The 10,123-nt window shown below is 47.2% G+C and overlaps 4 protein-coding genes across 6 annotated transcripts in view; 2 read left to right on the top strand and 2 right to left on the bottom strand.

Annotated features, from left to right (window-relative positions):
• The first annotated feature begins 407 nt into the window (after positions 1-407).
• On the top strand, positions 408-1,436 carry LOC120903817. Its single transcript, XM_040313445.1, has 4 exons — positions 408-705; positions 788-915; positions 984-1,150; positions 1,223-1,436. Exons 1-4 carry the CDS (start codon positions 561-563, stop codon positions 1,275-1,277), a joined length of 495 nt encoding a protein of 164 aa, XP_040169379.1. The 5' UTR covers positions 408-560; the 3' UTR covers positions 1,278-1,436.
• Positions 1,318-2,478, bottom strand: LOC120903816 (probable tRNA(His) guanylyltransferase). Its single transcript, XM_040313444.1, has one exon. It carries the CDS (start codon positions 2,381-2,383, stop codon positions 1,412-1,414), a length of 972 nt encoding a protein of 323 aa, XP_040169378.1. The 5' UTR covers positions 2,384-2,478; the 3' UTR covers positions 1,318-1,411.
• A 1,027-nt stretch (positions 2,479-3,505) lies between these two features.
• On the top strand, positions 3,506-9,306 carry LOC120901005 (sorting nexin lst-4). Of its 2 annotated transcripts, none has more exons than XM_040308677.1 (2): positions 3,506-3,895; positions 6,696-9,306. In XM_040308677.1, the coding sequence occupies exon 2, from the start codon at positions 6,704-6,706 to the stop codon at positions 8,465-8,467; it is 1,764 nt and encodes a 587-aa protein (XP_040164611.1). In that variant the 5' UTR covers positions 3,506-3,895; positions 6,696-6,703; the 3' UTR covers positions 8,468-9,306. The 2 variants fall into 2 exon arrangements, with proteins under 2 accessions (XP_040164611.1, XP_040164610.1); XM_040308676.1 differs by lacking the exon at positions 3,506-3,895 and adding an exon at positions 3,951-4,623.
• An 11-nt stretch (positions 9,307-9,317) lies between these two features.
• LOC120901003 (alpha-N-acetylglucosaminidase) overlaps positions 9,318-10,123 on the bottom strand; it is a 37,877-nt gene continuing 37,071 nt past the window's right edge. For both annotated transcript variants that reach the window (XM_040308671.1, XM_040308672.1), the window contains exon 6: positions 9,318-10,097. In XM_040308671.1, the coding sequence (XP_040164605.1) occupies positions 9,390-10,097 (708 nt within the window). In that variant the 3' untranslated portion in view covers positions 9,318-9,389. The remainder of the gene's footprint in view (positions 10,098-10,123) is intronic.

The following is a 10,123-nucleotide window of genomic DNA, read 5'->3' as shown; positions in this document are numbered from 1 at the left end:
AGAAATTGGAGAGACTGCTAGAGTATCGTGCCACAGATGTCGATGCCTAGACCAGCGCTTCGAATGACACCTCAAATAAATTCACATGCTAATTTATAAATTCCTTTACCGCTTTGCTAAGCTTGGAACAACATTAGCTCCGATAACAGTTCAAGGAAAGTGTTCAAGATCATTTGTAGAATTGAAAAAGGAGTGAAACAATATACCGAACAGTTTGGTCCTTTATATGGTCAAGCTAATTGCTTACTTATATAAAAAAATGAAAAAAAAAAATCGTAAAAAGGCAGAACAAACTTTCACATCCCTTGTTGCGTTACGCAGTCATAAAAATCCGTTCGATAATAACGCCATTTTTAAAACATCTCATCTCTGGTCCAAATCAACTGTGGCACTTAACTGACAGATCGTTTGTTGTGCTGTCATGGCGTTACCTTTGCGCCCGCAAGCAACAACACGGCGGCAGGTGTATTTGGCGGGCTATTTTTCCTCGTTATCCAAAATTTGCGTTTTAGTGTTTTGTGCAATAAAATCGGTGTAGCAGTCGGTGCAACAGTCAGGCAATGAGCATGACGATGAACGCAAATCCGAACCGGAAGCGTTTGCGGTCCAACGAAAGCGACGGATGCTTTGCGCTGCAGCGCAAAACGTTCGTCAACCAGCAGATGATGGACCAGCAGGATCCGAACAAAATGAAGCGCATCCTGGGTAAATTTATGCCGGTGGTGCTGGCGGTCAGTGGGAGAAGCAAAGCACTAATGGCAATGGTTTCTTTGACCTTGCTTTACAGCCAAAACTATCAGCTTGCTGTTCCAGGGTGCAAAGAACCAGGACAAAGAGTTGGTCATCGATCAGAAGGCGTCGCTGAAAGCCGTCCGTTTGCTTGGCAGCGGTGAAATAGACTACGATATGAATGCTGTAAGTAGTATGGGATGGGCTCGTATTATTGGACGATTAAAATAAGGAAAGAATTAATCTTGTTACAGACCTCCTCCTGGCTGGGAAAGAAGGCTGACAGGAAATGTCGCCAGTGCGACCGGATGTCGATCGTGCACGCCGACTGCACCAACTGCAATCTGGAGCTGTGCGAGTACTGTGGCGTTAATTGTAACACTTGTCCGGAAAAGATCTGCCTCAACTGTGTCACAATATTGTAAGTATTATGTGCTATTTGTGGGGTTCCAAACGGTTCACTCTTATGACGCAATCCGCAATTCCTTTACAGTCACTGCGTGTCGCATGATTTGCCCTGCTGTGAGCAGTGTAAAATGTTTCTATGAAATTCTAGGACCTAGGAGTGGGCAGACAAACCATCCGGCCTCGTTTAACGATTAGCTCAATCGAGACTTTATTTGCTGTTAGTTCGTTTTAGCGTGTTTTTTTAGGCTATATAATAAATCAAGAGTCATTAGTGTTAGCTATGGTCAGTTGCAAGCAAACGGTTGCCCGTCTCCGCCTTGTTCATGCCTGCCTTACGCCGTTCCTGCACCTCGAGCTGATACCGAACGATGGGTTGCGCCTCGTTTTCTCCCAAATCGTACAGCTCATCCGTTTTTGCCTTCTTATCCAGTATCTCGGGATGTTTCGCCCAAAATGCGTCGCTTATCAGATCCTCAAAGATGGGCACGATCAGTCTCTGTTTCTTGCCCTCGCTGGACACGACGCTTTTGGGCAGCAAAATGGTACCCTTCCGGTAGATGATCGGTTCGTTGTTGTAGTTGATGCCGAACTGGGAGAAAAGGATTTCATTCTTATCGCTCGCCAACGTCCCTTGCAGCCGCTTCTCCGCGTCGGAATTGCTCAACCCGGAAGCGACCAAATTCCAGAACGTTGTGTTGTACAGATTGTTCACGTGCACGTCCGCCTGCCGCCAGCTGAGATAGTCGCGCAGGTTCTCGTCCGTCGGGTAGAGGACGGCCCGGGCATCAAAGGAGGGTGGATAGCGCATCGCAATCGATCGGCCGTCGAAGATGCGCTTCCAGTGGAACATGTACGCCGAGGTGAACAGGCTGGCCACGTAGCTGACCAGCTTGTCCCGGCGCCGCTGGTACACGCTGGCCTCGCGCCGAAACACGAACGAGTACTCGTCGCTTTGGCCGTAGCCGATGGCAATCTCGTTAAACTCCTGCAGCACCGTCATGCCGGCAAGGTTCATCAGCTGCAGGGCATCCAGATCGTTCGGTTTGCTGAAGCTGTGCACGTTGCAGAACCGATGAAAGCCTTTGCCATCGATGCGCACCACGATCCAGCTGTTCGGGAGTAGCTTTTCCTCCTGCTCGAACTGCTTCACGTACTCGAAGCGGCTCAGCGCCATCGTGCTGGAGTGTAGGGAGCGTGCCGTTCGTTTGAGAAAGTGTTTTAGAATGCTTGGAAACGAAAATTGCATTCCTGTTCTGTTTCTGTTTTGCAAGAAATCTACCGGTTGCGCATGCTGGCAGGAACGTGTAAACAACAACAAACAAAACGGGATTTGACACAACGAAATGTCAGGTTAGCTCAGCGGTTGGTACAGTAGGTAAAAGACGATTGGGGACACTCAAGAAGGATTTGGGCTAATTTTTCGTAGGGCAGGTGTACCAATTGTTGTGCTATCGACCAAAAGATCAAAATTTGGGAAATAATCTGGTTATTTGCGGTTTCATATCATCGTATTCGTAAAATTTATGACAGTTTTGCTGTCAGATAACAAAAATCAGTTGTGCCATTTCGCATGGAAAATCGTACAAAATTGACATTCTGAACCTTATATTTAAAATATTAAATTTTACTGATTTTCAACATCTGGTTATCAAATTTTGTGATTGTAAATCCCTTCAAAACATTCACCTTAGTGTTGAAAATCAATTCTGATACATTAAACAATTCTAGCACAATTTTTGGACTGGCACAAAAATTGGCACACAGCTAGCACAACAGTTGGCACACATAGCACAACAATTGGTTAATGGATGAGGTGTCCATAATTGGTATACCTACTCTAGTTGTAGCAGTAGCAGCGTGTGATAATAAATAATCGTTCGACAATTGAACTAAAAACAAATTTGAACAATTTTTACCTTTTAAAAGCTAGCAGACTTTAAACACATAAAATATGATAATTAAATAATTATTATGTAGTGCTTTTCCCTACACTGTTCGTTATTATTATTGGTGCTTGATGGTACACGATCAGCAAACTCTTAAGTTGTTACTAATTTGATTAAAAAAAATAGTTCAATTGTACTAGAAACTTGAATTTACAATAAAAAATTAAAAACAAAATCAAATATTCTTAATCAGACAAAAAGTAATGATAAACATTTGAGGTCCATGAAGTCTTAAGCCATTAAAGCAGAGGACTGGCCTGGACTTTTATTTGCTTTCACTAAAATTTGTATCATCAATGCAATTTATCCCGTTTTTCATGTTTGCTCACACACAAGCAGAACCAACAAGTGTCCCAACGACGCACTTGCAAACGTCAAACGAGCCCAGCTGAGCTGACCTCGCCGCATGCGCTGCTGGCAACCCGCAGTTTGACAGAACACAATCGTAGACGAGGCCAAAAACAGATCGACCAATAGTGCAAAAGTGGAACCGTGACTACAGTTTTTTCCCCCAGCCGAAGTGTTGTGTTTTGATAACATTTTTACAAACAATTGACGCTGCTTAGAATAGCGTTCAAATCAATACAGTGCGCATTATCAGTGCACGAAAGAAAGGAAGAAAAAACAAGCAAAGACAGGGACCAAACAACACCAAGTTTGTCATCGGCAGCAGCATTCTTGGATGATTCGATCAGCAGCAGCAGCAGCAGCAACACCCGTGTTCGTGCACTGCTAATTAAGTTGACGTCACTATTTACAGCCCGCTGGATGTTGTTTGCAAGCTGGTTTTAATTTGCCGCACTCCTATTAGCGTGAGTGATAAAATCATTTCTTTCCACGCGGGGTCTACCTCATCGTGCCTTTTGCCTTAGCGAAGCGTTGTATGCTCACCACGTCGTGACAGAGGGTACAAGGTCAAAAAAGCTTTATTATTTCCCCAACCGCACCGAGACAAAGATACGACCGGCGCGAACAACGAATAAAAGGGATACGCCTATTCTCGGCGTGAAGAAAGTAGCCGCACACACGTTACACGTCGTACTTGGGGATGGATGAATTTTCCGGTCACTGTGTCCGGTGTAGCGGACTGACCACGGAAAGGATACACGGGGGCAAGCATTAAAACGCAATTCGTTACTCACCACCACCGTCCCCCTGTTTAATGCGTGTTGGATGCGAGATACGAAGGGATTAGATGATTGATAGTGTGGACGGATTCTGTGCGCTCGTTAATTGAATCAAGCTCATCCCGCGGTTCCGTGGCTGTGGAGAAACAATGTGAATCGTTGTGTAGCTGCACCACCGAGCCACCCTGATGCGGATGCACAACCATGATACCGCGATGTGATAGTGTTGGTGGGACGGGGAGAGGGACGGGATCCCATCCACGTATCTCTTTGCCAGCCCGCCCCTCTCCAAACGGTGGTTGCCTTCTCGAGGTCGAGAGCGACCGTTTGTTTAGTGATTGCGCGACAGAGCGTTCGCATGAATGTTGCTTTGTTAAGCGCTGGATGTGGTGAGATAAAGTTAAGGAAAAAAGGTGGGGGTAGTGGCCGAGATATCTTCCCTGGGGGTGAAAATGGAGTTTAGGGAGTGTAATTTAGGGTGTCTGTAATCCGTATGTGTCCGTGGAGTCTGTAGCTCTACCCAAAACCGATGTCAGAAGAATGGGGTTGCATGAGTGGAAACTATTCCCGAGAATTTGACCAGAATCGATCGGCCACATTAGTCATCGTATGTCTTTGTGTGCAGTTGCTGGGGAGCATTATTACAACATTATTACATGGCCGCGATACGAACGAGACACGCACTATAGTGTATCGTAGCGATATTATTTATCTTATCGATAAACCATTCCCACGAGAGAACAACTCACTGGCTTTTTGCCCACATTTGCAGTTAAGACCACTCTTTGGGGCGTAGAAAGTGATTCGGATGCAAATCAAAGCACGACGGCGTCGTACAATCAAACAATGCGGGTTTTTTGACGGCCTTTTGATTTCATCTTCGGATCACACTTTCTCCCAAGGCGCTCCGGGATCGCCTCGCGACCGGCCGTATATATGCATGTATTATCGACCGGAAGTTATGCTTCCGTTGCGTGTGCGGCTCTTTTCAACAACGGCGTCGCGGTGTTGTTTTTCTCCCCATTTTGAAGAAAACAAAAATTATCCTAATCTTTACCACAAACCCGGGTTGCTTGGATTTTCATTCCTCCGCTGTTGCACGTTTTTTTTCGAAGCGCATACTGATGCGCAACCAAGGGTGATGGGTGCCTCCCCTGGTGCCCTAATGAAGACGTTGCGTTTTTTGTTTGCATCGCTCTCTCTCTCTCTCTTTCACTCAATCGGTGGGGTGGTTGGGTGATTGATGAATCACCACACCGGGTAGAAGCTTTCGACACATTCGTTTCGCGTTAATTTTCGGTTCCAACCCGGTGGTGTGTTGCGTGCCTTTCAACATCGCCAGTGGGAATGAAACGGTGGTGGTGGTGGTATAATTATAACCATTTCTACGCACATATGCACACATACACCTATGCAGTTATCGTGTGCATTACTGTTAGTTTGAACGCTCATCCCTTATCTCACGTTTGCTGCATGGAGGGTTATATATGCATGCGGATAAGGGGGGGTTGGGTTGTTGTCACATGCAGCCAGTACATAATTAACTGTAAGTAGCATAATGTCTAGGGGTGCGTTGTCTCGGGCGAAGAGGTGTCTAGCTTTGTGCAGTTTAGGTTGATTTTTATCCTGGAATGACTGAATAAGGTTTTTTTGTATAGTTTATGCGTATACATTAAAAATAAGATTTATTCAAGTTAAAGTACGATCAGGCAGCAATGAGATATTGAAAAGGAACTTTTAGCACAATTGATTTATTGGAACGTTGGTCAACATTTAATTAAATTTTATTTTAATTTTTTCTATTTCAATTTTTAAATTAATTTAATTTAATTTAAATTAAATAATTTTAATTTTGCTACTATCTGTGAGTTTTCCCTAATGTTATTCGTGTTGAAAGTGAGGCTATACAATTTTAATTTGAGCAATCAATCATAATTCCTATTTGAAGTAATGAGCGGATGTAAATTATCATTAGAAATATGGAAAGTCGTGAAAACTAGTTTTTGTTTTATAAAGTGTAGATTTGATCGATTTTTAAAATGTAGTTTCAAGGAAATTTTAAGCAGAAAAAAAAGAACAAAAACCAGATAGTTAGAAAAAATAAATTTAGAAACGAAATTTTACGCTACGATCATAAAAATACATTATTGAATTATTTTTGCTATTTATTTTCATGATTTAAAATACTTACATCTGGAAACATTGTTGTATAGACAGTATAGACGAAAACAGCTAATCGTATCGCCTGACAGGGAAGGAATGCATTATTAAATAGTCAATTTCGCTTATATCCTCCAAATCGATAAATATTGAGTAACAACACGTCTGGGGAAACATAATCCATTTGGCTGTTTTAATTATTCATTGACGCGATTTTAATGTCAATGCCACAAAGTTACAGTGGGTTTTCCTTCGATAAGGTCCTATGATACCAATGAAACAGAAAATGATATAAAATAACTCTCCTTTCTTCTTCTCATTTTAGCAATCGCGATGACGCGCGTTAAGGTCCTGTACGATTTCAATGGCGAGCCGAACTCGTCCGAAATTTCCATCTCGGTAGACGAAGTCCTGACCGTCACAAACACGGACGTCGGCGAAGGATGGTGGGAGGGTATGAACTCACGCGGCCAGCGTGGCCTCTTCCCGGCGGCCTACGTAGAAACCATCCCGGAGGCACCGTCTTTGCCCAGCGGACCGCCCAAAATGCCACCACCGCCAGCCGTCATGGCGCAGGCGGCGTCGGGCGTATCGAAATCCGGCTCACAGCAAGCCCTCGGCAATCGGTACGATCAGACGTCGGACGATTGGGGTGAGCAGCAGGACGATTGGGACGACGATTGGGATGACGATAACGATACGTACTCGGAGATTGGACCGGCTGCGGCGGCTACCGGGCGTACCAATGGTCAGACACAATCCTATCAGCAGCAGCAGCAGCACCAGCAACAGTATCAACAGCAAAGCGCCACAGCCAGCTACTATGCCAACGCGAACTTGCCCGCTCCACCGCCCGGTGACGGGGACACGATGTCACTCGCCTCCGTAGCGACTACGGTCGGCGGGGGACGATCGCGTGCCGCCGGGACGGGTAAAATTTTCACCAAATCCGGCGACAACTATCTGATGGGAATGCCAGTGCCGGACGTGTCGGAGTCGGACCGGGTGCACGTGCTGCTGATGGAGCAGGGTGCGATCGTGTGGAAACCGATGCGCGATTCCTACTCGGTCACGGTCGATTCGCCCAAGAAGGAGAAAAAGTTTAACGGGCTGAAGAGCTTCATCGCGTACCAGCTGACGCCGTCGTTTAACAACATCCCGGTAGCGCGCCGCTACAAGCACTTTGACTGGCTGCACGAACGGCTGGTGGAGAAGTTTTGTCTCATTCCGATTCCACCGCTGCCGGACAAGCAGATTTCGGGCCGGTACGATGAGGAGTTCGTGGAGCACCGGCGGGTACAGCTGCAGGAGTTTGTCGACTGGATGTGTCGCCATCCGGTCCTGTCGACGTGCGGCGTCTGGATGCACTTCCTCACCTGCACGGACGAGAAGAAGTGGAAGACGGGCAAGCGGACGGCCGAGAAGGATCCGCTGGTCGGGACGATGTTCTGTGCGTCCGTGTTTCCGCCGGAAAAGACGCTGCTACAGTCGCTGGTAGAGCCGCAGGTGGACGCGGCGACCCAGTTTGTGCCGCAGATGGATACGGCGGTCAAGACGCTGTTCGCCATCTGTGGCGATCAGTCGAAAAAGTTCCAGCAACAGTGGAAGAAGGAGTACCAGCGGATCGGCGAGGGATTTTCCGAGATGGCCCGAGCGCTGGCGGTGGATGAGAGGCGTGCCGCGACGCAGATAAGTCTCGCGAGCTCGGTCGGACAGGCGGCGGGTGTGTTTATTAACATCGGGCAGCTGTTCGGTGAGCAGCCGAAGCATGACTTTATACCGTTCTCGGACCGGCTGCACATCTATCGCGGGCTGTTGGCCGCGTGGCCCGACACGCTCGGCGAGTACCGGAACGCGGTACAGAAGCGCAAGGAGTGCGAGCGGCTGACGGCCGAGCAGAAGATGGAGAACGGACAGCTGCAGGAGGTGAACCGGCGCGTGGACGTGATGTCGTACGCACTGCTGGCGGAGATGTCCCACTTTCGGGAGGAGCGCGATACGCATCTGAAGGACACGATACGCAACTTTATCGGGGCGCAGATTGACTTTTACAAATCCATCGTGCAGAAGCTGGAGCAGGCGCAAACTCATTTTTAAAAGACGCAAAATGGTATTAATTGTGCTGCAAGAGAAAGGGAACGCCAGGCATTGAAAAAAATCGTTGGATTGCGAGTGCCTTCGGGGAAGAAAGGAGAACACTAACCAAAACACACACTAACGTACACTCGAACACGCAAACATTGCCCGATGCTATGGACGGACCGGAAAGGACACACGCGTTTCATCGCTGCATTCCAGAATTTAGCTAGTGTTTTGACGTAAGCCCCCCCCCCCGTAGACGCGGCAAAAGGGACTGTTTAAAGGGAGGAAGATAGTAAAAAGGGCATAGAGAGCGAAGTAACTAACACTTTCTATTGCGGTATTTTTTTCCTACTACTGGAAATGTTTGGTTAAATTCCGTTTAGATACACATATGCGTAACGAGCCACATGGGGTGGGGCGACTATTTGTACGAGGAAAGTGAAACTAAAAAGCGCCACAGCAATGATAGTATCAATCACATTAAAGCCTTATAAGAAGCACACAGAGGAAGATTGTAAAGTGCCGGAACGGAATGGAATTGCTACTATAGACTGCAAGTGGATAGAAGAACCGACATGGACAGTAGATTTGTTTTTGTTTTTTTGGACGTGGCGACACCAAAGCAAAGGGAGCAAAGTCATGCCAAAAAGGGAGGAACAGAATGTGGTTCCCGTGGCGCAGCAGCAGCAAGTTGTGTGATATTTAGCCATTTTGGTGATGAAGATTCGATTAGAGGAAAGGAACACGGTCCATGTCGGGGAGGCGCGGAGGGTGGGAGCAGAAGAACATGAAACGGACGAAGGGACGGAATTGTAATAAATGTAGCATTAATTCGGATCATTGTAATACGCAAACTGAGTGTCCCTGTATTCCACTCCCAGTGCGGGAGCGTTCGTGCGCTTTAGTTCATGATGACAAGTCACCGTTTGTAACCGGTTTAGTTGTACCATTTATTGCGCCGCTTCTCTGGTTTCCGTCTCGCACCAGGGCTGTCAGGCAGTGGCTTCAACGGTGGCACATCGTTGGTCCACCTTTCGTAAAGGGTTCGCGCCGTGCGTACGGTGTCCCCGGACGGTTGCGTTGCGTAGTGCTTGCTGTCCGACACAAAAGGCAGCTCAACGGTGCGGAATATTTTATCCCGTATTTTAAGATCGTTTATCGTCCCGTTCGTTGCGAGAGCCTGGTCCAGCTCGCCTAGAAACACACGCCATCGGGGTAGGAAAAAGTCCTGCACCATGCCCGCCCACTGCTTGTTGGCGTAATCGACAATCTGGCCTTGCGGGCCCCAGAGTGTGATCTGAATGCGTGCGTTGTATTCGTACTTGCGGCGCTCGAGGGTCGTCGCAGCGTGCGCTTTGGCCGATTCGAGCCACGGCCCGAGCAGGAAGTGTTCGTTGGTACGTAGCAGCACGTCCAGATCGGATAGCAGCTGAAGGAACAGTGATGAATGGAGTCGGAAACTGGTAAGATCGCGCTTTTTGAAGCTATCCATCAGTGTAAGATAGAGAGCGTCCGCTGTATGCTGCAGGCATTGGCGAGTGGCATCAACCAGATCGTACTGGCAGAGCTGATTGCAGGATGCTTCTTCTGCAAAGGAGAGCAATAGCTCCAATCCTTGATTGAAGGTATGTACGTCGTACCAGGTCTAAGGGGGGTTTGTAAAGAAGAAAA

Source organism: Anopheles arabiensis, chromosome 3, assembly GCF_016920715.1.
Source record: "Anopheles arabiensis isolate DONGOLA chromosome 3, AaraD3, whole genome shotgun sequence".
Taxonomy (NCBI): Eukaryota; Metazoa; Arthropoda; class Insecta; order Diptera; family Culicidae; genus Anopheles; species Anopheles arabiensis.
This window is presented reverse-complemented; position numbering and strand designations above follow the sequence as displayed.

Coding starts and splice junctions, on each gene's coding strand:
- LOC120903817 (XM_040313445.1), top strand. CDS start 561: ATGAGCATGACGATGAACGCAAATCCGAACCGGAAGCGTTTGCGGTCC. Junction 916..983: donor TAGACTACGATATGAATGCT/GTAAGTAGTATG, acceptor ATCTTGTTACAG/ACCTCCTCCTGGCTGGGAAA. Junction 1,151..1,222: donor CTCAACTGTGTCACAATATT/GTAAGTATTATG, acceptor ATTCCTTTACAG/TCACTGCGTGTCGCATGATT.
- LOC120903816 (XM_040313444.1), bottom strand. CDS start 2,383: ATGCAATTTTCGTTTCCAAGCATTCTAAAACACTTTCTCAAACGAACG.
- LOC120901005 (XM_040308676.1), top strand. CDS start 4,569: ATGAATGTTGCTTTGTTAAGCGCTGGATGTGGTGAGATAAAGTTAAGG. Junction 4,624..6,695: donor GATAAAGTTAAGGAAAAAAG/GTGGGGGTAGTG, acceptor TTCTCATTTTAG/CAATCGCGATGACGCGCGTT.